We start from the raw sequence: 27,757 nt of genomic DNA, 5'->3' as shown, positions 1-27,757 counted from the left end.
ACACGTGAGTAGTTCATATCCATCCTTCACTACAGGAAGCAGCAGAATGATACCACAGACTCCAACATTTCTAGATACTTATGACTATTTACAAACATTGGGAATATCACAGCAGATATTTAAAGGCGATGGTGAATTGGCAGGAACTGGGCAGCAATCATTATGTACAGAGAGTAATTTAGTCATCAAACAAGAGGACAAGATTTATGCCTTATCTAGTGAAATGAATATCCCAGAGGATAAACCGCACACATTTACTGAGTTTTCAAAACATTTAAAAAAAGGAAAAACTCTACAGTCTAGCCAAATTATTCATATAAAGGAGAAACCTTTCAAATGTACAGAGTGTGAGAAAAGTTTTAGATGGAAAGCTAATCTCCTACAACACCACAAAACTCACACAGGTGAGAAGCCCCACAATTGTACTGAGTGCGGCAAATGTTTTATACAAATGACAAAACTTATAGCTCATAAAAGGACCCACACAGGGGAGAAACTGTTCAGTTGTATAGAGTGTGGAGTACAGTTTACCCAAAGGTCCAGTCTCTTTGTTCACAAAAGAATTCACACAGGAGAATTCTTTTTTATATGTACAGAATGTGGGAAAATGTTTGATGGCAAGTCAACTTTGCGAGCACACAAACTTATTCACACAGGGGAGAAACAATTCACCTGTAGTCAATGTGGAAAATGTTTTAAACAAAAGGGAAAACTGAAAACTCATGAAAGGATTCACACAGGAGAAAGACCTTTTATGTGTGCAGAGTGTGGAAAATGCTTCACACAAAATAAGCTTCTTAGAAAACATAAAAAGATCCACACAAAAGAAAAGACTTTCACATGTGATGAGTGTGGAAAAAGTTTTACAAAAAAGAGTAATCTAAAAAATCATGAAATGATTCACACAGGAGAAAAGCCTTTCACATGTACAGAGTGTGGAAAAAGTTTTACAGAAAAGAGTAATCTGAAAATTCATGAAAGGATTCACAAAGGAGATAAGCCTTTCACATGCACAGAGTGTGGAAAAAGTATTACAGTTAAGAGTACTCTGAAAACTCATGAAAGTATTCACACAGGAGAAAAGCCTTTCACATGTACAGAGTGTGGAAAATGTTTTACACATAAGAGTCATCTGAAAAGTCATGAAAGGATTCACACAGGAGAAAAACCTTTTACATGTACAAAGTGTGGAAAAAGTTTTACAGAAAAGTGTAATCTGAAAACTCATGAAAGGATTCACACAGGAGAAAAGCCTTTCACATGTACAAAGTGTGGAAAATGTTTTACAGAAAAGAGTCATCTGAAAACTCATGAAAGGATTCACACAGAGGAAAAGCTTTTCACATGTACAGAGTGTGGAAAAAGTTTTACAGAAAAGAGTCATCTGAAAACTCATGAAAGGATTCACACAGGAGAAAAACCTTTCCCTTGTACAGAGTGTGGAAAAAGTTTTACAGAAAAGAGTCATCTGAAAACTCATGAAAGGATTCACACAGAAGAAAAGCCTTTCACATGTACAGAGTGTGGAAGAAAATTTACACATAAAAGTACTCTGAAAAAACATGAAAGGATTCACATAGGAGAAAAGCCTTTCACATGTGCAGAGTGTGGAAACAATTTTACACATATGAGTAGTCTGAAAAAACATGAAAGGATTCACACAGGAGAAAAGCCTTTCACATGTACAGAGTGTGGAAACAATTTTGCACAAATGAGTAGTCTGAAAAAACATGAAAGGAGTCACACAGGAGAAAAGCCTTTCACATGTACAGAGTGTGGAAACAATTTTGCACAAATGAGTAGTCTGAAAAAACATGAAAGGATTCACACAGGAGAAAAGCCTTTCACATGTACAGAGTGTGGGAAAAGTTTTATAGAAAAGAGTAAACTGAAAAAACATGAAAGGATTCACACAGGAGAAAAGCCTTTCACATGTACAGAGTGTGGGAAAAGTTTTATAGAAAAGAGTGATCTGAAAAAACATGAAAGGATTCACACAGGAGAAAAGCCTTTCACATGTACAGAGTGTGGAAACAATTTTGCACAAATGAGTAGTCTGAAAAAACATGAAAGGATTCACACAGGAGAAAGGCCTTTCACATGTACAGAGTGTGGGAAAAGTTTTACACGAATAAGTACTCTGAAAACTCATGAAAGGATTCACACAGAAGAAAAGCCTTTCACATGTACAGAGTGTGGAAAAAGTTTTACAAACAAGAGTCATCTGAAAACTCATGAAAGGATTCACACAGGAGAAAAACCTTTCACATGTACAGAGTGTGGAAAAAGTTTTACAGAAAGTAGTACTCTGAGAAAACATGAAAAAATTCACAAGGGAAGAAACTTTTCACATGTTTAGTGTTAGATATAACATGTTACAATATAAATTATACTCTATTTCAGTGGTAACCTCTAACGTATTATATATTTACGTAACAATATTTCCAAAGTTCCAATCAGTTAATCCTTATTAAAACACAATGATTATATTTATGTAGAAAATAGTTTTTTAATCAATTATATAAGTCTATGCTGTTACAATTTTATATACCAAGCAAGCTATAAAAGAAATATTTCTATTAATTAACCTTAACCAAAATGAATCGCTTATTAAAATCACACCTTACCATTAAACTTAGAAGTCAATTTGTAATAAGCTAACAACACAAGTCCAATGCCAAAATATGGATCACTAACTTACAATGCTTAAACAACAACGAATAGAGAAGTTTGTATATTATCAACACAACAACCAATTTATGTGCAGTTCTTAAAAGATTTCACAAGAAATAAGGCTGACATAAATATAGTACCCAATTTCTTTTCCAGCAATAAAATTATTTAGCACCAATATAATTATTTCTAAACTACACAGGACGATGTGACATAAGTTTAAGATACAAAATACCCTTTTAAGTCACCAGCTTCAATTAAACTAAAGCAACAATGAATACCTTTGCTTTATAATATTAAATTACAAAAATCACTATACTAAATACCCACATGGGAGATCAGCTTTTTCCAATATTCTGTTGTTCATACGTGAAGGAATATTCCACTGTTTGCCAGGGTACAGGCCTGAAAGTTATCTTTCTTATCCTAAGAAAGGGTCCCAACAAAATGGAGTCGGAGAAACTAGCGCAACGTGTATATCTCTGTTTTAGCCCAGTGAGTGTGTGCCAACCAAGTGAGTCTGTAGCCAAAAAGATCTCAGAGGATTTGTTTCTTTGAATCTGTTTGAGTCTGTATCAGTCCCTTCTCACAGCTAGTGTAGCAGCTTTTATCAGTGATAAGCCACTACTTCACTTCTAATCATTCCAACAAGAATTTGGTTACACCCCTTAATCGAAGCTTGTCCCTCATTGGCCCTTTGAGGATGTACATGGCAATTTATTTCATGTAAGTGGCAAGAGTCCATGAGCTAGTGACGTATGGGATATACATTCCTACCAGGAGGGGGAAAGTTTCCCAAACATCAAAATGCCTATAAATACACCTCCCACCACATTCATGCCTTAGTTTTTACAAACTTTGCCTCCTATGGAGGTGGTGAAGCAAGATGGCTTGATTTCTTCTATAATAGGCGCTTCTAACCATTTTGAAGCCCAATTCCTCTCAGAGTACAGTGTTTGTCAGAGGGATGTGAAGGAAATATTGCCTGTAGATTTCATGGTTTCACCTATGGTAAATCTATTCAAAGGCTCTCTGTAATCAGTCGCAGGGATTCATCCCCTGCCTCCCTTTTCAAATCGACGTTATACTCCTATACTCTGCTGATATTTTTCAGTACTGTTTTGGCTGTCTGCTATATGTGGATGGGTGTCTTCTGGTAAGTATATATCATTTTTTAAGACACTCTCAGATATGTTTGGCGATTTATATTATATTGTAAAGTTTTAAATATATGTGTTTGCTTATATTTGCAATGAGTCAGGTCTATGTATATTTCCCTTTTGCAGTCTAACAGTTTCAGTATGGAAATCATGTTTTTGGGAAGTTTATTTAGATAATTTTTTTCTTACCTGGGGTTCCAATTCTTTCAAAATTTGACTTTGTTTTCTAAATTTTCACGGGCAAACTAGGCTTGCGAGGATGCAAAATTATGTTTATTTGTGTCATTCTTGGCCCAAAAACTTTTGCCGCAAAGTTGCGCTTATGGTGATGCAAGTCTCGTCATTTTCTGCATCTTTGTTGATGTTTTTTGGCACAAAGTCGCGCTTGTTATGACGCGAGTTGCGTCATTTCCTGGTGTTAGCTTTGACGCCAAAAGTTTTCACTTCCTTTTGCGTCATGCGTCATTCTTGGCGCCAATTTTTTTTTTTATATTACCCCTCTTCCTCTTTTTGCTTCTTGTTCTCTTTATATATTAGAGAGCTATGATGCTTGCTTTTTTGCTTATTATTTTAGCATAAGCATTTTTTCCCATTCCTGAAACTGCTATATGAGAAAATTGGATATTTTGTTTATATGTTATTTTTTTCTTTTTACATTTTGCAAGATGTCTCAGACTGATCCTGCCTCTGATGTTACTGGAGGAAATGCAATTCTACCAAAGCTAAGTGTGTTTGTTGTAAGCAAGCTGATGTTATTTCTTCAGCTCAGTTATGTGGCATTTGTCATGATTAGCTATTGCATGCTGATAATGTTTCTATTAGTACAAATACATTGTCTGTTGTTCCTTCAACATTTAATGTACATTTAATGAACATGATATTCCTGCAGATGTAAAGAATTATATTGCTGCAGCTATAGAGAAGGCTATGTCTGCTATTCCGCCTTTAAATAAATGTAAAAGGTCTTTTAAAACTTCTCATAATTCTGATAAATTTTTTATTGACCGACAACATACTGAAATATCCTCTGCTGATGAGGATCTCTCTGGTTCAGAGATTCCTGCATCAGACAATGAAATTGATAAATCTTCCTATCTTTTTAAGATTGAATATATTCATTCTTTGTTGAAGGAAGTTTTGTTTACATTGGGTATTGAAGAGTCTAGTCCTCTTGATAACAAAGCCAGTAAATGTTTAAATTCTGTTTTTAAACCTCCTGAGGTTACTCCTGAGGTTTTTCCTATTCCAGATGCTATCTCTGATATTTCTTCTTTTAATCCTTCTTCTAGGCTTGAGAAGTTGTATCCTTTACCTGTGGCTAATATAGAGTTTTGGGAAAAAGTCCCTAAAGTTGATGGGGCTATTTCCACTCTTGCCAAACGTATCAGTTTCTGAGATTCTCTTTTCTAAACAAGCATTACCAATTTGTCGTTCTTCCATTTGGCCTAGTGACAGCTCCAAGAATCTTCTTGAAGGTTCTTGGTGCCCTTCTATCTGTAATCAGAAAGCAAGGTATTGCAGTGTTTCCTTATTTGGAGGATATCTTGGTACTAGTGCAGTCTTTTTATTTAGCAGAATCTCACATGAAACAACTAGTGTGGTTTCTTCAAAGGCATGGTTGAAGGATCAATTTACAAAAGAGTTTCTTGATTCCTCAAACAAGGGTCACCTTTTTAGGTTTCCAGATAGATTCAGTGTCCATGAATCTGTCTTTAACAGACAAGACACGAAGTTGGTTTTAGCTTGTCTAAACCTTTATTCTCGATCATTCCCTTCAGTGGCTATGTGCATGGAAGTTTAGGTCTCATGACTGCAGCATCGAGCGATCCCCTTTGCTTGTTTTCATTTGAGACCTCTGCAGCTTTGCATGCTGAATCAATGGTGCAGAGATTATACTCTGATATCATAGCAGATATACATAAATCCCAACACTCAACTCTATCTGTCTTGGTGGTTGGACCATCACCATATTGTTCAAGGGGCCTCCTTTATTCGTCCTTCCTGGACTGTGATCTCAACCGATGCCAAGTTGGCCACTTCCTTTAAGGTCAGACTTTCTGTCTCAAATTTGAAGGTATTTGACTCAGTGATTAGCACTATGTTACAGGCTCATAAGTCTGTTTCAAGGAAGATTTATTAACAGGTTGGAAAAAACTATATTTCATGGTGAAAAAAAGGTTATCCAGAGCTAGTCCAGGAAAAGGGAAGAAGATTCACTCCAGTTCCAAGTATAAAATGTAGAAAAAAGCCTTTATTAAGAAAACATAGGTAAAAACAGGTCACAAAAATATCTCTGCATAGAGAACTTGTACAAAAGGTCTGACCGGTTTCGGCACAGAGTGGCCGTAGTCATAGACTGATAACAGGTGTTCAACAAAGAGCACCTGATATACCTGTTAGCCACTCCCCAAGTGGGAGTGGTGAAAATAAAACCTGGTTAAAAACATACTAGTATCTCTAAGCAGTACAGAAGAGGGATTTGACATATATATATAATACATATATAATACATATATATATATCAACTATCTCACAAACCAATTACCATCAATACAATTTGAAATCTAGGTCAAACTTTTATCCATTGCAAACTAGGGGTAAAGGCCTGGAAGTTTTTCATAAAAGAGTCATTGAAGATCTCACTGCACTGGATAAATCCAGTAAATTAGACCATCACTCTAATTTGTCTAGACTAGAAAGAGAAGCAGTAGCGACCCTACAGAACAATAAGGAGGTGGTTATACGTCAGTCAGACAAAGGGGGCAGTGTGGTCTTGCTGGATAAAGACATGTACATCAAGGAGGCCTTAAGACAACTTGAAGATCCTGAGGCCTATATGGAACTAGCCAGGGATCCCACAATGCAGTACAGGGCAATTCTTAGGGACATTTTGGATGATGGGGTGGAGATGGGCATTTTTGATGAACAGACATATGATTGTCTAATGGTCGATAGTCCTGTGGTGCCCATCTTCCACCACTTTCCAAAGGTCCATAAGAGCCTAGTAGATGTACAAGGTAGTCCAATAGTGGCAGGGATTGGCTCCTTACTGGAACCTTTGTCAAAATGGGTGGACCAATTCCTTCAACCCCTGGTTCAAAAGTTGCCAAGTTTTGTTAAAGACACAACTCATTTGCTCTCTAGATTTGAAGACGTGACTTGGGAGTCAGGTTACAGCTGGATTACCATCGACGCTGTGTCCCTGTACTCCTCTATACCTCACGAGTGTGGCCTAAAAGCAGTATCTTACTTTTTGAGACTGGAGACTGACCTCTCCCTTGAGCATAGGGAGTTTGTGCTGAGAGCGGTTCTTTTTCTACTCCAGCATAACTTCTTTATGTTCGAGGGAAAGTTTTACCTCCAGAGGCGTGGAACCGCTATGGGGGCCAAGTTTGCCCCCTCCTATGCCAATTTATTTATGGGTTGGTGGGAGCGGTTCCATGTCTTTGGAGGTAATAGAGACAATACCCGGCATATTGTTAAATATCTACACTACATAGATGACCTGTTGGTCATCTGGTCAGGCAATAAAGATCAAGCAATATCACTGGTTGACATGTTTAACACCAACAGTGTGGGCCTGAGTTTCACCTTTGAACTAGGGGGGTGTCCTCATCTCTTTATAGGAAACCTATTTCTGGGAACACGCTGTTGCATGCCAGAAGCAGTCACCCCCGGCATGTCTTTAAAGGCATTGCTAAGGGCCAATTCATGCGGATCAAAAGAAATTGTTCACGGGAAGAGGATTTCCTTAAAGAGAGTGAGGAACTAAAATTTAGATTGAAGGACAGGGGGTATCCCAAGAATTTGATAAACAGGGCCTTCTCTGAGGTATCGGCTATGGACAGAAAAAGTGTCCATGGACGGCAAAAAGAAAACAAATTGATGCATCATCCTTCTTCTAGGTTTAAACCTACCCTGGTTACGGCCTTTTCTAATCAGTTCAACAAAGTTTGCAAGGTAATTGAGAAGAATCTGCCTATTCTCCGTGGTGACACGGTTTTAAGGAAAATTAGGGATGATGGCTGTAATTTCATTTACAAACGGAATTTAACCTTGGGTAACATCTTGTCCCCTAGTATGCTGCCACAAAAGGATAGTGGTAGCTCCTGGCTGAAGGTAAAGGGAACTTACAAATGTGGTAAAAGAACATGTAAGTCATGTGACCACATGTATGTTTCTAAAACATTTACCTCAGCCCGCACGTCAGAAGTATTTGACACTAGAGGTTGCATTAAGTGTGGCAGCAAATATGTCATATATCTTATTGAGTGCACCCAGTGTAACAAACAATACGTGGGCAGAACCACTAGACCTGTGGGCAAGCAAATTAGGGAGCATCTCTCTTATGTCTCACAGGAAAGGGCAGTCTCTGCTTTATCTAAGCATTTCTTGGAAGTCCATTCGGGAGATGTTGGAACCCTCAGGTGGCAGGCTATAGAACAAGTGTCCAGACCAACAAGGGGGGGCAACGTATTCCATATTCTCTCAAGACAAGAGATCTATTGGATACATAGGCTTGGTAGCCTGCTGCCTGGGGGTTTCAATTCCGAATTTGACATCATCAATTTTTGGCATAGATAGTGTTTGTGTATTTTGAGCATTACTATCCTATGTAAATATTCAACCAGCATAGAGTTGCTTATATCTGGTTAATGTGGATGCCATTGACAGCTTTATATCATGTGGAAATATTTTTTCAGGTTATATTATCTACCTAACTAATGAGTATACAATAATTCCATATAGTAATTAAGTAATTTAAAATATGTATTTTTATTATTTTTGTACTTTATACTTATGGAATTTTCATTATTTAATTATGTATGTGCATTCACATTTGTATATAATTAGCTGTTTTCCATAATACTGCTGATATCCTTAGTAACATTTTAGCACACTGCTTTTGTTACTTATCTGTTTAAGTCATTTTCTTATATTTGTACTATCTATTCCCATATACATGTATTTTATATATATATGTCAAATCCCTCTTCTGTACTGCTTAGAGATACTAGTATGTTTTTAACCAGGTTTTATTTTCACCACTCCCACTTGGGGAGTGGCTAACAGGTATATCAGGTGCTCTTTGTTGAACACCTGTTATCAGTCTATGACTACGGCCACTCTGTGCCGAAACCGGTCAGACTTTTTGTACAAGTTCTCTATGCAGAGATATTTTTGTGACCTGTTTTTACCTATGTTTTCTTAATAAAGGCTTTTTTCTACATTTTATACTTGGAACTGGAGTGAATCTTCTTCCCTTTTCCTGGACTAGCTCTGGATAACCTTTTTTTCACCATGAAATATAGTTTTTTCCAACCTGTTAATAAATCTTCCTTGAAACAGACTTATGAGCCTGTAACATAGTGCTAATCACTGAGTCAAATACCTTCAAATTTGAGACAGAAAGTCTGACCTTAAAGGAAGTGGCCAACTTGGCATCGGTTGAGATCACAGTCCAGGAAGGACGAATAAAGGAGGCCCCTTGAACAATATGGTGATGGTCCAACCACCAAGACAGATAGAGTTGAGTGTTGGGATTTAAGTATATCAGCTATGATATCAGAGTATAATCCCTGCACCATTGATTCAGCATGCAAAGCTGCAGAGGTCTCAAATGAAAACAAGCAAAGGGGATCGCTGTTTTTACCTATGTTTTCTTAATAAAGGCTTTTTTCTACATTTTATACTTGGAACTGGAGTGAATCTTCTTCCCTTTTCCTGGACTAGCTCTGGATAACCTTTTTTTCATATGTCTCTGTGGAGTACTGGGACTCCACTTCCGCTGGCTTTTCCGGGCCGATTTGGGCTCCAGCTGACCCTGCTGACTCTGACTGACTGGAGGAGGAGTGTGCTATTGTGAGTGGCTGAGCAGTGTTCTTCCGGCATCAAGCTGTATGTGATGCACCCGGCGTTGAGGATTACAACTCGAAATTACCTTACTACAGATCCCCGGTATTGTGAGTACACATTTGCACCATTGGCACTGTTGTTTTTTGTCCTATGACTGTTTGATCTATTTGGCTATCTTCCTGTTGGTAATCTGCAGAAGTGGTCTATTTGGGGAATTTACTGCATCTGAGTTCCTAATTCACTTACCTCTTTGCTGCCGATTGCAGAATTGGGAAGCCGGCAGTGTGTGTAAAAGTAACTGGTACAGTGATCTCTGTCTTGGGACTTGCAGTTATCACCTGAACTCACATAATTACCACTGCTCTAACAGCTATCAGATAATGTTTCTTTGCCTATAAGCTCTAAGTCTGTGCAAATTTTACTGAAAGTATCCCTTGCCTTGGTCTACTAGGGGACTGTTTTGGATGTGTTCATACATTGAGGATCCTATAACACTGCACGCCGCGAAGGTGGCAGCCTCCCTTAGCACACTATACACACCTGAACTCAGTTTTTGTGAGCACAGTTTGTTGCTCATTTCTTTCTTTGTTATATTTCATGGTGTTCTTCTCATAAATTCTCTTGGCATTCTTTTAGAATTCCTAGGATTTTACAGTTTCTTCAGGATGGTTTGGATAAAGGTTTATCTGCAAATACTTTGAAGGGACAAATCTCTGCTCTTTCTGTCCTATTTCATAGAAACATTAGCCAACGTCCTGATATGCACTGTTTTGTTCAGGCTTTGATTTGTATCAAACCTGTTATTAAGTCTATTTCTCCTCCTTGGAGTCTTAATTTGGTTTTAAGGATTTTGCAGGCTCCTCCTTTTGAGCCTATGCATTCTTTGGATATTAAGCTACTTTCTTGGAAAATGTTATTTATTTTGGCTATCTCTTCTGCTAGAAGAGTTTCTGAGTTGTCGGCTCTCTCTTGTGAGTCTCCTTATCTGATTTTTCATCAAGACAAGGCTGTTTTGCGGACTTTGTTTAAATTTTTGCCTAAAGTTGTGAATTCTAACAACATTAATAGGGAAATTGTTGTTCCTTCCTTGTGTCCTAATCCTAAGAATTCTCTTGAATGATCTTTACATTCTTTGGATGTGGTAAGAGCTTTGAAATACAATGTTGAGGCTACTAAAGATTTCAGAAAGACTTCTAGTCTATTTGTTATTTTCTCTGGTTTCAGGAAAGGTCAGAAAGCCTCTGCCATTTCTTTGGCATCTTGGTTAAAACTTTTGATTCACAAAGCTTATTTGGGGGCGGGGCAGTCTCCACCTCAGCGAATTACAGCTCATTCTACTAGATCAGTTGCCACTTCTTGGGCTTTCAAGAATGAAGCTTCAGTTGATCAGATTTGCAAAGCAGCAACTTGTTCTTCTTTGCATACATTTACTAAATGTTACCATTTTGATGTATTTGCTTCTTCTAAAGCAGTCTTTGGTAGAAAGGTTCTTCAGGCAGCTGTCTCAGTTTGATTCTACTGCCTATGATTTGAGTTTTTTCATAGAGTCCACTATAATTACTTCTTTGGTATTAAAGATGATGACCCCAGGGCACCAGTGTTCTCCAGAACCCAATGAATCTGTGTTAAAAGGCAACAGGAGAATGAGAGTGAGAGTCTTTGTTTAAAGCAACATGTTTCCCCAAGAAGCTATAGAAAATACCTGCATTACCTCTTACCACACTCTGGTAAATGTAGGTGGGACATAACAAAACCTTATCTGTCAGATTTCTCTGACAGATAAAGTTGCTTATAGCGTCTTCTAAAACTTTATACGAAAGCCATTCTCCAGGATCTAGTGTTCTCAGAATAGTTTTTTCCCACTGTCTTTAGTAATTTGACATCTGCTTCAGTTGTTGGCAAATTCCAAGGAGATAATTTATCATCTGACCTTTTGAAAAAGCCGGAATGTAAATCGGCGAAACATGTCAAGGGAAGGTTGATGTTGTGTTTTCAAACTTTTACTTTTTTAAACTTTAGCAAACTAATGGGACACAATTAATAATAAATAATCTTTAATGTTATAACTAGTATTGGGCTGGAAATGGGTATATACACCTAAATACTATCCGAATACTCTTGAACTATAAGCTGTTGTTTAGTACAGAGGCATTCTTAAACAGACACAGCTGATTAAGCAAGCATCAGTATAACAGTTATATTTAAACTTGAGAAAAAAGGTGTGAACCCAGGCGCCAAACCTAACGGAGGCTAAGGTATTAAGACTGCGTTCTACAATAAATGTAATAATATGATATTTAATACATTAAATTTAACACAATAACATAATAAATCAATACATAAAACAGATGTCATGGCCATCCTGTCAAAATTTGGATTCTCGCAAAAATTGATTGCTCGTATTAAAGCACTTTATTCTGGCCCTTCAGCGCGCGTCAATGCAAATAATACACTCTCGCAAGCGATTCATATAAACAATGGCACTAGTCAGGGATGCCCCCTTTCTCCCCTCCTATTCGCTCTGGTGGTGGAGGAATTGGCTGCGCAAATTAGAAGTAATCCCCTTGTTCGGGGAGTCTCTTTCAGAGAGATCTGCCAAAAGTGTCTTTTATATGCTGACGACATCATATTCGCAATAAGCTCTCCACTTTCCTCTATCCCCGCCATACTCAGCGAACTAGAGAGTTATAAACTGGTTTCCAACTTTTCTGTCAATGTGGAAAAGTCAATGATATTACCCATACATCTTACAGAGGACGAAATACAGTATATAGCAAGCAATACCTCATTCCAGATAACTAGCAAAATAAGATACTTAGGGATAGACATCTCACCCAACTACACGGAACTGTTTAATCTTAATTATATGCCCCTCCAGTCAGAAACTAATAAATCGCTAGAACTCTGGAGCAAACAAGGCCACCTTTCTTGGGCAGGACACATTAATGCAATAAAAATGAACCTCCTCCCTAAATACCTGTATTTGTTTCAAGTCCTCCCACTATATCTCCCCACACAGTATCTACTAAAACAACAAAAAATGTTCGACTTATTCATTTGGACCATAAGAGAACCAGAGTAGCCAGGAACACTCTGTTTCTAAAGAAAGAGGATGGTGGTTTGGGATCCCCAAACCTGATGTATTATTATAAGGCTGTGCATATGGCTCGCATAGTCGCTTGGAAACACTCTCCCCTGGAGAAACCCTGGATACAGATAGAATCGTTCTTGGTGGGCGGCCTCAACTTAGGCGATCATTGCTGGATCCCACATAGAAATAGACCAACAGAAATTTGGGGAAACTATTATATAGCTTCCACCTTTAAAATATGCAATAAAATTTTAGCTGAAGAGAATCAGATTTCGACACATATTTCCCCTCTATCCCCTGTGCTTAATAACCCCTTGCTGCTACAAGCACACACCTTCCCCCTACCACAGCTAGCGGTTATACCTACTAATTTACCAGCACACATGATACTCCAAAACGGACTTATAAGATCCCAGGCTGATATCCATCAACTCCTGGGAGCCCCCTTCCACCTTTGGTTCCCGTACCTTCAAATTAGACATGCTATTCATACTAGTGCCCATAAGGCTAATCTTGTGAGACCTCTTACTCCCTTTGAAACATTGTGTACATCTACCTCAGTCACCAAATCTCATGTATCTATCATATATAAACTTCTTAGGGGAACTTTCCCTGGTAAAAAAACCTACGTTCACCACAAAATGGGAAAAAGAGTTAAATATAGTAATCACAGACACCCAGTGGCAACATATTTTTTTAGAGACCAAAAAATCATCCCTGTCAATGGCAATGGTCGAAACAAACTACAAACTTCTTTCGAGGTGGTATCTGACCCCCCACCGCCTACGAAGTATTTTCCCTAATTCCTCTTCACTGTGCTGGAGATACTGTGGGGAGGTGGGCACTCTTTCACACATTTGGTGGTCCTGTCCTTGCCTCCGTTCCTATTGGGACAACATAAGTCAACACATTGACAGAGTGTTGGGAAGACCTGTTGCACTCACACCAAGTCTGGTGCTGTTGAGTGATATCCCTAAAATTCCATGTATGTATAGAAAGAAACTATTACATTGTATGCTCAGCTGCGCTAGACGCTTGATCCCTAGGTTCTGGAAGAAAACTGTTGCCCCTACTTACAACATGTGGGTAAAAGAAGTGAGTCATGTTCTTGAACTGGAAAAAATATATTATGTGTATAAAAGAAAGCAGGATGTTATTGCGGATATAATTTTTATATGGGAACAGCAAACCAATTGAACCCTGATAATAAGAAAGGCTAAAATTGCCAATGTTGACAATTGTGGTGGGGTTGTGTGTTTTGACACAATAAGTTTTACTTTTTTCTTCTTGAAATCACAGGTCTTGGATTAGAATGCCTTAAATTGACATTATGCTATGTTTTTAAGACCCTAATGTATATGCTACTGTATATGTGACTACTATCTGTACACTTGACTTTATACCCTTGTACACTTGTTATGTGTGATTCTCAGTTTGATTTTGTTTTGAAAATAATAAAAATTATTTAATGGAAAAAAAAAACAGATGTCATGGATCCATACGATGTAGATGGTGCAATAAAAAACTTGATACACAATAAAAACTTGATACACAATAAAACAAGATAATATGATAAAAACAAGGGTAATAGCCAGTGGTAAATGCAGGCAATGAAATGAAGCAAGCGATGAAAAAATGACAATGAGAGTGTGTCAAATAAGGACACAAATAAGTTAACAATAAAATTGATAAAACTGAGGTCCGGCAATCCGTGTATGAGCAGCTGGTGAAAAGTCAGTGGTGAATACTGTGATGGCAGTGTGTCGGTGAAAATGTCAATAATCCAAAAGTCAAACTAAGACAAAGTGTAATAAATCCAGTGATGTGACCAAATGAACAAAATCCAAAAAAGTAAAAAATGGTGTGAGTGAAAAAATGAAAATAAAATTATTAAAAAGTATAACATACGCAAAAATATACAGGGATAACTACCCCTAAGTGTCACAAAAATTCACAAAAAATCAATAGAGCTGTGTCTCCATGCTCCTAGTGACTGGCGGACTGAAAACAAACCACAAATAGCAGATACACAATAATAGAGATCCTCCTGTGGAAAAAATAGAAAAAAATGTGTAGAAAGTTCACAAATCGGAATAACAATTGAAATAAGGCTTACCAGTGCAAGGTCTACGCGTTTCGGCCCGTGCTAGGCCTTTATCAAGAGTCTTGATTTATTATGTTATTGTGTTAAATTTAATGTATTAAATATCATATTATTACATTTATTGTAGCACGCAGTCTTAATACCTTAGCCTCTGTTAGGTTTGGCGCCTGTGTTCACACCTTTTTTCTCTTATTTCTTGCTGTGATAGCTAGGGATCACCACCCCTGGGCAGTAAGGTATCTTTTGGCGCTCAAGTAGACCCCAGCTTTTTCCATGGTTATATTTAAACTGTCTCTCCTACTGCAGGAATTTAAATGATCCTTGCGCACTTTACCTTACAAAATAAGCAGCTTTGCATTTAACATCCACAAGCTATATTCTAGTTGAAAAATCACAGCTATTAGCATTTGCTTTATTTAGCGTTGCTTACAACGGTGTGAGTTAAATTTTCCTCCATCTGTTGAAGTCTATAAAAAAAGCTCCAATCATCTAACATTGTAATGCAAGTGCTTCAATATTAACATCTACTGACTTACATTTAAGGTCAATCAATACAGTTACAAATGTTGACTCGATATAGAGGTACTTTGAACATACTGTATACTGTGCCCATAAGCCTGCATTTTTTACAATTGTTGACTACAAACAAGTTTTCATTATTCCATAGTAAGCTGCTGTGGAGCAGTGGTAATTTCTTGGGCTAGCAAGCACGAGGTCAGCGGTTCAAATCCACCCTGTATTGCAACACAATTATATGCTCTATTTTTCTAATAAACTGTTTTCAGAATATAGATAATTTTCCCACAAAGTTTCAACTTTAACCCTATGCGGATTGCGCACCATTGTAAAGCATTGTCTTGGTATTTAACCATTACAAATCTTCATTTGTATGGTTGCAAACCGTATTACTAACTATGTCTTAAAGCCATTTATGTAATTTAAATTAAAATCAACATAGAAATTAATGGTATGATAATACGCATCATCAGTCCCTAATACAAACACTATTGGTGATACTAAAGTAAACATTAGTTAGATTTACCGTATTAAAGGGACAGCACATGCACTAATCCAGTTATTTTTGCAAAAGGATATTTCATAAATAACTATAGAATCAATTGAGTACTAATCACAAATCACCATCTAAAATAAAGAGATAACTTAGGAAATTTTGGTATTTAAACCGTTGATCATTGTTAAGATATTAATATCAACAGTGATATCACAGTAAACATTTGCAAAGTTTACCCCATCAAAGAGATAATATATGCAATATATGAGGCGATTATAGACCCCAACACAAGATCTTTACTTTACCTATCAGTTAATGGACTATACTGAAAAACACTATATCTATTCACTTTATTCTGGATAAGATTATTTTGGATATTTATGTGGAATTATAACAATCAATCCAGTATATCCAAGTGGATGATATTATAAATTGTATCATCAGTACAAAATACTAATATTATCAGGGATACTATAGCTAACATCCGCCTAATTTACCTATTCAAAAAGGGACAACACATGCAAGAATTCAGTTATCTCTGCAAAATATACTTAATAGTATAGAATTACTATAATCAAGATCACTATATTTATTCACAAGTATTCAGAACAAGATCACACGAGATACTTATGTGAAACCTAAATATTAAATCGATTTTATTTGTGTGGATCATTTAATTACCAACTGTTACTTCTCAGTGTGAGAATCCCAGGATTAATCGAATATCCCAGTACTACCCAGTGTGAATGTCCCCATTAAGTTTGTGTTTTTAATGTGTATTTGTGTCTCATTTTAAAGTGTTGAAATAAAAGTTAAATTTTAATACTGAGGCCTAATCTCTACTCCATAAGAATATGGGCCTCCATTACATATAGAGCGCGATTTTGGCATCCTATATAGGGCGTAGCGTACAAGTTACGCGCGTATATTTCACCCTTCGGCCGTAGTTTTTTTAACCATAGACTAACATAGAAAAGCCGCGCAATTTGGTATCCAATATACAGTGTAAGGACTTACGCGCGCAGAATTAATAAAATCTATTCCATTGTCATCTCGCCACAAATTGCAAGCACAGCAACCCTTGCACTGACTAAAAAACCAACGTAACTCCCTGAAAGCCTTTACAAACACATACATTTAAGCAGCATCTCAAGACTAAAGGGACAGTATACTATGATATTGGTTTTTTAAGGTTTAGTTGTGTATTTGAAATAGTTTGAAGCCACAACATAATCAAATGGATTGATCTTGTAGGTACTTTATCACATTGTGGACATATACTTGGTTATTTACTTTACATTTGTTCTAAAAACAATCAACAATACTTGGAGGAGAGAACAATGGGAAATCATAATTGTATTACCTTCATCTCTTTATATATGGGTTTAGATATGAATTTTGAATAGCAGAATTATGTGTCGCATTTTCATATGAAATTGCAGTTCAGTTTTACGAGTGTTAGCCTAATTTGCATAAAACTACTCTATATTGACACTTTACGTGGACAAAATACTGGCGTAAGTTAGTGGCGACAACTAAAATGTGTATTTGCGCACATTTCAGAAGATCGACAGTTTTTCCTACTTACGCCAGTTTAGCATCTGACGGCGCAGTATATGTAATACCCCGATGTGCGAGGTGAAATTACGGGAGGCGCGGGTTCCCTCGCTTGTGCCAAAAACTACGCCATATATCGGATCGTGCCCATAATGCTTCAATTATAACCAGGGGAGAAGGAAGTGCTAAAAAAACGCATCCTGCAGCGAGTTAAAATTCCTTTTTTTAACTAATAGTGTTCCAAAAAATGTATCATATTCATAGGTCTCACTAGTTCTTATCGCATCTTTTTGTGGTTTTGAATGTGTATACTGTTCATTAACCCACATGTTTGAAATATCAAACTTAGACTCTTCTTTTCGCTGTAACATTTATTCTTCATTTTTTAGTTGCTGGGAATGCCATATTTCAGGTGAGCAGCAAATGATAGAATCAGGTGCTGGTTCAACATTATAATCATAGTCTCCTTTTCTTGCTTTTTTCCTTCCTGATCTTTTTGATCTGCCTCTTTTTTTTTTTTTGCAAAGGGCTGATAAAGAATATGGCCTAGATTTAGAGTTTGGCGGTAGCCGTGAAAACCAGCGTTAGAGGCTCCTAACGCTGGTTTTAGGCTACCGCCGGTATTTGGAGTCACTGAAAAAAGGGTCTAACGCTCACTTTTCAGCCGCGACTTTTCCATACCGCAGATCCCCTTACGTAAATTACGTATCCTATCTTTTCAATGGGATCTTTCTAACTCCGGTATTTAGAGTCGTTGCTGAAGTGAGCGTTAGAAATCTAACGACAAAACTCCAGCCGCAGAAAAAAGTCAGGAGTTAAGAGCTTTTTGGGCTAACGCCGGTTCATAAAGCTCTTAACTACTGTACTCTAAAGTACACTAACACCCATAAACTACCTATGTACCCCTAAACCGAGGTCCCCCCACATCGCTGCCACTCGATTACATTTTTTTAACCCCTAATCTGCCGACCGCCACCTACGTTATACTTATGTACCCCTAATCTGCTGCCCCTAACACCGCCGACCCCTATATTATATTTATTAACCCCTAATCTGCCCCCCTCAACGTCGCCTCCACCTGCCTACACTTATTAACCCCTAATCTGCCGAGCGGACCGCACCGCCACTATAATAAAGTTATTAACCCCTAATCTGCCCTCCCTAACATCGCCGACACCTAACTTCAATTATTAACCCCTAATCTGCCGACCGGAGCTCACCGCTATTCTAATAAATGTATTAACCCCTAAAGCTAAGTCTAACCCTAACACTAACACCCCCCTAAGTTAAATATAATTTAAATCTAACGAAATAAATTAACTCTTATTAAATAAATTATTCCTATTTAAAGCTAAATACTTACCTGTAAAATAAACCCTAATATAGCTACAATATAAATTATAATTACATTGTAGCTATTTTAGGATTAATATTTATTTTACAGGCAACTTTGTAATTATTTTAACCAGGTACAATAGCTATTAAATAGTTAAGAACTATTTAATAGTTACCTAGTTAAAATAATTACAAAATTACCTGTAAAATAAATCCTAACCTAAGTTACAATTAAACCTAACACTATACTATCATTAAATTAATTAAATAAAATACCTACAATTACCTACAATTAAACCTAACACTACACTATCAATACATTAATTAAATACAATATCTACAAATAACTACAATGAAATAAACTAACTAAAGTACATAAAATAAAAAAGAACTAAGTTACAAAAAATAAAAAAATATTTACAAACATAAGAAAAATATTACAACAATTTTAAACTAATTACACCTACTCTAAGCCCCCTAATAAAATAACAAAGACCCCCAAAATAAAAAATGCCCTACCCTATTCTAAATTACTAAAGTTAAAAGCTCTTTTACCTTACCAGCCCTGAACAGGGCCCTTTGCGGGGCATGCCCCAAGAAGTTCAGCTCTTTTGCCTGTAAAAAAAAACATACAATACCCCCCCAACATTACAACCCACCACCCACATACCCCTAATCTAACCCAAACCCCCCTTAAATAAACCTAACACTAAGCCCCTGAAGATCTTCCTACCTTGTCTTCACCTCACCAGGTATCACCGATCCGTCCTGGCTCCAAAATCTTCATCCAACCCAAGCGGGGGCTAGACATCCATCATCCGGTGGCTGAAGAGGTCCAGAAGAGGCTCCAAAGTCTTCATCCTATCCGGGAAGAAGAGGCGATCCGGATCGGCAACCATCTTGATCCAAGCGGCATCTTCTATCTTCATCCGATGACGACCGGCTCCATCCTGAAGACCTCCACCGCGGACCCATCTTCCTCCGGCGACGTCCAACTGAAGAATGACGGTTCCTTTAAGGGACGTCATCCAAGATGGCGTCCCTCGAATTCCGATTGGCTGATAGGATTCTATCAGCCAATCGGAATTAAGGTAGGAATATTCTGATTGGCTGATGGAATCAGCCAATCAGAATCATGATCAATCCGATTGGCTGATCCAATCAGCCAATCAGATTGAGCTCGCATTCTATTGGCTGATCGGAACAGCCAATAGAATGCGAGCTCAATCTGATTGGCTGATTGGATCAGCCAATCGGATTGAACTTGATTCTGATTGGCTGATTCCATCAGCCAATCAGAATATTCCTACCTTAATTTCCGATTGGCTGATAGAATCCTATCAGCCAATCAGAATTCGAGGGACGCCATCTTGGATGACGTCCCTTAAAGGAACCGTCATTCTACAGTTGGACGTCGCCGGAGGAAGATGGGTCCGCGGTGGAGGTCTTCAGGATGGAGCCGGTCGTCATCGGATGAAGATAGAAGATGCCGCTTGGATCAAGATGGTTGCCGGTCCGGATCGCCTCTTCTTCCCGGATAGGATGAAGACTTTGGAGCCTCTTCTGGACCTCTTCAGCCACCGGATGATGGATCGCCAGCCCCCGCTTGGGTTGGATGAAGATTTTAATACCAGGACGGATCGGTGATACCTGGTGAGGTGAAGACAAGGTAGGAAGATCTTCAGGGGCTTAGTGTTAGGTTTATTTAAGGGGGGTTTGGGTTAGATTAGGGGTATGCGGGTGGTGGGTTGTAATGTTGGGGGGGGTATTGTATGTTTTTTTTTACAGGCAAAAGAGCTGAATTTCTTGGGGCATGCCCTGCAAAGGGCCCTGTTCAGGGCTGGTAAGGTAAAAGAGCTTTTAACTTTAGTAATTTAGAATAGGGTAGGGCATTTTTTATTTTGGGGGTCTTTGTTATTTTATTAGGGGGCTTAGAGTAGGTGTAATTAGTTTAAAATTGTTGTAATATTTTTCTGATGTTTGTAAATATTTTTTTATTTTTTGTAACTTAGTTCTTTTTTATTTTTTGTACTTTAGTTAGTTTATTTCATTGTAGTTATTTGTAGATATTGTATTTAATTAATGTATTGATAGTGTAGTGTTAGGTTTAATTGTAGGTAATTGTAGGTATTTTATTTAATTAATTTAATGATAGTATAGTGTTAGGTTTAATTGTAACTTAGGTTAGGATTTATTTTACAGGTAATTTTGTAATTATTTTAACTAGGTAACTATTAAATAGTTCTTAACTATTTAATAGCTATTGTACCTGGTTAAAATAATTACAAAGTTGCCTGTAAAATAAATATTAATCCTAAAATAGCTACAATGTAATTATAATTTATATTGTAGCTATATTAGGATTTATTTTACAGGTAAGTATTTAGCTTTAAATAGGAATAATTTATTTAATAAGAGTTAATTAATTTCGTTAGATTAAAATTATATTTAATTTAGGGGGTGTTAGTGTTAGGGTTAGACTTAGCTTTAGGGGTTAATACATTTATTAGAATAGCGGTGAGCTCCGGTCGGCAGATTAGGGGTTAATAATTGAAGTTAGGTGTCGGCGATGTTAGGGAGGGCAGATTAGGGGTTAATACTATTTATTATAGGGTTAGTGAGGCGGATTAGGGGTTAATAACTTTATTATAATAGCGGTGCGGTCCGCTCGGCAGATTAGGGGTTAATAAGTGTAGGCAGGTGGAGGCGACGTTGTGGGGGCAGATTAGGGGTTAATAAATATAATATAGGGGTCGGCGGTGTTAGGGGCAGCAGATTAGGGGTACATAGGGATAATGTAAGTAGCGGCGGTTTACGGAGCGGCAGATTAGGGGTTAATAATAATATGCAGGGGTCAGCGATAGCGGGGGCGGCAGATTAGGGGTTAATAAGTGTAAGGTTAGGGGTGTTTAGACTCGGGGTACATGTTAGGGTGTTAGGTGCAGACGTAGGAAGTGTTTCCCCATAGAAAACAATGGGGCTGCGTTAGGAGCTGAACGCAGCTTTTTTGCAGGTGTTAGGTTTTTTTTCAGCTCAAACAGCCCCATTGTTTCCTATGGGGGAATCGTTCACCATAAACACTACGTACAACAAATGTTGATGACTGTGGGCAGAGGAAAATACCACCTGATTCCACACAATATTTTGCTAAAAGACCTTTGGCTCATTCTGTAATGTTTTCCCATTTCCAGTCTCTTCACTGGAGATAGATCAGAATTTTTTATTCTATCAATTATAGATTCTAATGGGTAACATGTAGGGAATGTTACCTCTGTTACTTTTTCCCCCAGATCTGAAAATAGTTTTTTTAGTTTATCATTTCCAAGCCCACAGTGTGCCCTTTTAAATTCATACAGATAATAAGACTGCATGTAAAACATTGCAAGCACAATTACATCTACAGGCACTTTTCTCCATTCTGTTTGGTCTTTTATAACCCTATTCAAACTTTCACTTATGTTGTTTGTTGCATTGCCATCATTCCCAAAATCTGCAAATTTGGATGTTACAAACTTTGCTGAATGTTTTGAGATGCAATCATTTAGATGTTTGTCAAAATAGTCTCTAAATTCTTTACTCCACTGTAATTTAAATGAGTTGTAAAAGCTTTCAAATGTTGAAAGAGATTCACTGTTTATCAATTGTACAATGTTGTCCTTCAGAACTTTAATGTCATCCTTTTTTTCCACCATGCTTTCTGATCCAGGTATCAATATCTCTTAAAATATGGTTTGTACAGAATATATGTGGTATATTTGGGTAATAAGTCTGTAAAGGTTCCACAATACCTCTTTCTCTGTCAGTAACAAATGGAATGCATGTCATTTTGTTGCCATCTAAAGAGTTGAGAAGGTCACATAAAAAAATCTAAGTGGCATGATTTGAATTTCCTCTCATGTAGAAGAAAAGAAACTGGAAATATTGGGTTGCCGGTTAAAGCAACATTTCTCATTACAAATGCTGACAAGTAAAAGTCTCCAATGTTAAATGTGGTATCATAGGATAAGAGCTGTGGCAATGAAGCATCGTTATTAGATAAATTAATAATCTTTTATGCTTCCATTATTATCTCTTGGTGCCCAAATGACACCACAAGATCAGGAAAAAGTATTATCTTTTTATGTACTCATTAAGATGGACTGCTAGTTCAAGATTTCATCATTGCAGAATCTTTTCTTCTTTTTTTTCTTGGTTGGAGAAATTTTGGACTTGTTTTACATTTCTGGGACGATCAACACTCATGTGTTTGTCAGATCCATGGCATGAATGTGAGCTCAGCAGATTCTTGTAGGTTTGCATTGGATTCCCCTGTAGCACTGATTCTTTTATTTCCATGATAGCACTTTTCATTGTGCCAAGAAAAGGTCTTTTACGGATTTTACTATTTCCATGGCACACTGCACGATACAAAGTTTTATCACCCAAGTAATGTAAAAGGGCCCTCTACCCATTTGATCCATATAATTGTTTTGTTGTACTCCGCATTTGTTTACAGCGCTGCGGAATCTGTTGGCGCTCTACAAATAACTGATAATAATAATACAAATGGAGGATTCCCACACTTAGGGTGTAAGTTTGATCCTTTAGATATCCAACGGTACTGATCAAAACGGAAGTCTAGTTCATGGTCAGGATTAGAGGCACAGTAGAGAAACACCTCTGCTCCCCTTGGTAGTACAGGTGGCAGTGAAATAATTTTCTTCTCATCGCAGTCTGTTTTGCAAAGAATATTGTAAACTTTTTCCAAAGACATTTCATCATTGCGGCCACACATATATGCATTAATGTGAGCCATGGCATAAACAGCTTTAAGCAAGAGCTATGTTCCAACTGCTGCTAAGGCAATAAGAAGTGACTGAGTGCCTGACATTTGCTACAAATGTTGCAAATCTGACCTGGTGATAACACTTAATTTCATATGATTAAATCTCATCCTGGATATAAACAAATCACTAATCTGAAAAACAAATTCTGCATTTCTCTCTCCTAGACCAAGTACAGAAATGTTTACAGTTGCAGGTAATATTTAGAATACACTAATATATGTCGCATAAGTAATTTGTTGAATTCATACTACTTGTATGTTTGTTTTCTTTCATGTAATTGGCAAGAGTCCATGAGCTAGTGACGTATGGGATATACATTCCTACCAGGAGGGGCAAAGTTTTCCCAAACCTCAAAATGCCTATAAATACACCCCTCACCACACCCACAATTCAGTTTTACAAACTTTGCCTCCCATGGAGGTGGTGAAGTAAGTTTGTGCTAGATTCTACGTTGATATGCGCTTCGCAGCAGGCTGAAGCCCGGTTTTCCTCTCAGAGTGCAGTAAATGTCAGAGGGATGTGAAGAGAGTATTGCCTATTTGAATACCATGGTCTTCCTCTAGAGCAGTGCTTTCCAAACTGTGTGTCGGGACACACTAGTGTGTCGGCAGCAGTGTGTAGGTGTGTCCCTGCTTCTTCACAATTTTTTTTTTAATTTTTTTTTGGGGGTTTCTGACTTTCCGCCTGCCTGCTACGCATATAACATGGTTGACATGTGATTGATACCTAGGGGGATACAGATTATCTTAACCTATTGGCGCAGCTCAGTGGGAACTGAAACTATTCCCATTGGCGGCACATTGGCTCCTGACTGCACGTGTAGTCTCCTTAATTGGCTCGTGACTGCATGTGTAGTTAGTGAGTGGGACAGCAGTGTTTTTGCAGTGTGGGCAGTAGTAGTCAATCGGACTCACCGAGCTCTGAGGGCAGCAGCTTAAATGCTGAGCTGAAGTCAGTGGGGGGGGGGGGGGGTTGCAGCTAGCTCCCAGTAGTGCATTGCTGCTCCTGCTCTTGATATATGGATAGAAAGTGGAAGCTTAAAAATGCTTGATGATGAAATGCGAGTGTCTTTATCTAATATTCCACCAAATATTCAGAAATTGTGTTCATCCCATCAACCTCATACATCCCATTAAAATAGCAAGTAGCTATTGGTGTTATTAAACTTTTTTTAATTCTTGCACATACTTACTGTTACTTGTAAATACATTTAATTATTATATAATTTATGTATGTGTCTGTATCACTTAAAACAAGTTAGTTTCACCTCCTTTTTGCTAGTACAGCTGAATTACTGTGTCGCGAAATGATGTAGGTCTACAAAGTGTGTCACTAACAGAACAAGTTTGGAAAGCTCTGCTCTAGAGGATCTATTTCATAGGTTCTCTGATATCGGTCGTAGAGATTTCTTCTTCTACCTCCCTTTTCAGATCGACGATATACTCTTATATACCATTACCTCTACTGATTCTTTCAGTACTGGTTTGGCTATCTACTATATGTATATGAGTGTCCTGGGGTAAGTAAGTGTTATTTTTATGACACTCTCAGCTATGGTTTGGCACTTTATATCTAAAGTTCTAAATATATGTTTTATACTTATATTTGCCATGATTCAGGTCAATCAGTTTATTTTCCTTCTTTCAGACTGTCCGTTTCATTTTTTGGGAAAATGCATATGAATGAAATATTTTTCTTACCTTCAATTTCTCCAACATAGGTGTGTCCGGTCCACGGTGTCATCCTTACTTGTGGGATATTCTCTTCCCCAACAGGAAATGGCAAAGAGCCCAGCAAAGCTGGTCACATGATCCCTCCTAGGCTCCGCCTTCCCCAGTCATTCTCTTTGCCGTTGCACAGGCAACATCTCCACGGAGATGGCTTAGAGTTTTTTTGGTGTTTAAATGTAGTTTTATTCTTCACTCAAGAGTTTGTTATTTTAAAATAGTGCTGGTATGTACTATTTACTCTGAAACAAAAAAGAGATGAAGATTTCTGTTTGTAAGAGGAAGATGATTTTAGCAACCGTTACTAAAATCGATGGCTGTTTCCACACAGGACTGTTGAGATGAAGTAACTTCAGTTGGGGGAAACAGTGTGCAGTCTTTGCTGCTTGAGGTATGACACATTTCTAACAAGACTTGGTAATGCTGGAAGCTGTCATTTTCCCTATGGGATCCGGTAAGCCATTTTCTTAGTTTAATTATAAGAATAAAGGGCTTCACAAGGGCTTTAAAGACTGGTAGACATTTTTCTGGGCTAAAACGATTACTTTATAAGCATATTTAATGGATTATAACTTTGAAGAGTTATTTTAATCTGGGAATTGTTTTAAAAAAACGTCAGGCACTGTATTGGACACCTTTTTCAGGGGGCCTTTCCTAGTCATAGGCAGAGCCTCATTTTCGCGCCACTAATGCGCAGTTGTTTTTGGAAAGCAAGGCATGCAGATGCATGTGTGAGGAGCTCAGATCCACTGAAAAAGCTTATTGAAGGCGTCATTTGGTATCGTATTCCCCACTGGGCTAGGTTGGGTCTCAGCGTAAAACTCAATGTAAAAACGGCTCCGGTTCCGTTATTTTAAGAGTTAAAGCTTTCAAATTTGGTGTGCAATACTTTTAAGGCTTTAAGACACTGTGGTGTAATTTTGGTGAATTTTGAACAATTCCTTCATACTTTTTCACATATTCAGTAATAAAGTGTGTTCAGTTTAAAATTTAAAGTGACAGTAACGGTTTTATTTTAAAACGTTTTTTGTGCTTTGTTATCAAGTTTATGCCTATTAACATGTCTGAACCATCAGATAGACGATGTTCTGTATGTTCGGAAGCCAAGGTTCCTCTCCATTTAAATATATGTGATGAATGTGATAAACAAAGTAGGGACAATGATGCCACTGATAATAATGTTGCCCAAAATGATTCCTTAAGTGAGGGGAGTAAGCATGGTACTGCATCATCTCCTTCTATGTCTACCCAAGTCTTGCCCACTCAGGAGGTCCCTAGTTTATCTAGTGCGCCAATCCTCCTTACTATGCAACAATTAACGGCTGTAATGGATAATTCTATTAAAAACATTTTAGCCAAAATGCCCACTTATCAGCGAAAGCGCGACTGCTCTGTTTTAGATACTGAAGAGCATGAGGACGCTGATGATAATGGTTCTGACATGCCCTTACACCAGTCTGAAGGGGCCAGGGAGGTTTTGTCTGAGGGAGAAATTTCAGATTCAGGAAAAATTTCTCAACAAGCTGAACCTGACGTTATTACATTCAAATTTAAATTGGAACATCTCCGCGCTCTGCTTAAGGAGGTGTTATCTACTCTGGATGATTGTGACAATTTGGTCATTCCAGAGAAATTATGTAAGATGGACAAGTTCCTAGAGGTCCCGGTGCCCCCCGAAGCTTTTCCTATACCCAAGCGGGTGGCGGACATTGTAAATAAAGAATGGGAAAGGCCCGGCATACCTTTTGTCCCTCCCCCTATATTTAAGAAATTATTTCCTATGGTCGACCCCAGGAAGGACTTATGGCAGACAGTCCCCAAGGTCGAGGGGGCGGTTTCTACTCTAAACAAACGCACTACTATCCCTATAGAAGATAGTTGTGCTTTCAAAGATCCTATGGATAAAAAATTAGAGGGTTTGCTTAAAAAGATGTTTGTTCAGCAAGGTTACCTTCTACAACCAATGTCCTGCATTGTTCCTGTCACTACAGCAGCGTGTTTCTGGTTAGAAGAACTAGAAAAGTCGCTCAATAAAGAATCTTCTTATGAGGAGGTTATGGACAGAGTTCATGCACTTAAATTGGCTAACTCTTTTACCTTAGACGCCACTTTGCAATTAGCTAGATTAGCGGCGAAAAATTCAGGTTTTGCTATTGTGGCGCGCAGAGCGCTTTGGCTAAAGTCTTGGTCAGCGGATGTGTCCTCCAAGAACAAATTGCTTAACATCCCTTTCAAGGGGAAAACGCTGTTTGGCCCTGACTTGAAAGAGATTATTTCAGACATCACTGGGGGAAAGGGCCACGCCCTTCCTCAGGATAGGTCTTTTAAGGCTAAAAATAAACCAAATTTTCGTCCCTTTCGCAGAAACGGACCAGCCTCAAATTCTACATCCTCTAAGCAAGAGGGTAATACTTCT

The 27,757-nt window shown here is 37.9% G+C and overlaps 1 protein-coding gene across 1 annotated transcript in view; it reads left to right on the top strand.

The window, feature by feature from the left end:
• Positions 1 to 310: 310 nt before the first annotated feature.
• LOC128659930 (zinc finger protein 91-like) overlaps positions 311 to 27,757 on the top strand; it is a gene marked incomplete at its 5' end in the record, with an annotated part of 213,411 nt that continues 185,964 nt past the window's right edge. The window contains one exon of the mRNA XM_053713515.1: positions 311 to 2,300. Coding sequence (XP_053569490.1) covers positions 311 to 2,300 — 1,990 coding nt within the window. The remainder of the gene's footprint in view (positions 2,301 to 27,757) is intronic.

This window comes from Bombina bombina, chromosome 5 (assembly GCF_027579735.1).
Source record: "Bombina bombina isolate aBomBom1 chromosome 5, aBomBom1.pri, whole genome shotgun sequence".
Classification (NCBI taxonomy): domain Eukaryota; kingdom Metazoa; phylum Chordata; class Amphibia; order Anura; family Bombinatoridae; genus Bombina; species Bombina bombina.
Note: the sequence above shows the minus strand (reverse complement) of the source record. Positions and strands in the feature narration are given on the sequence as shown.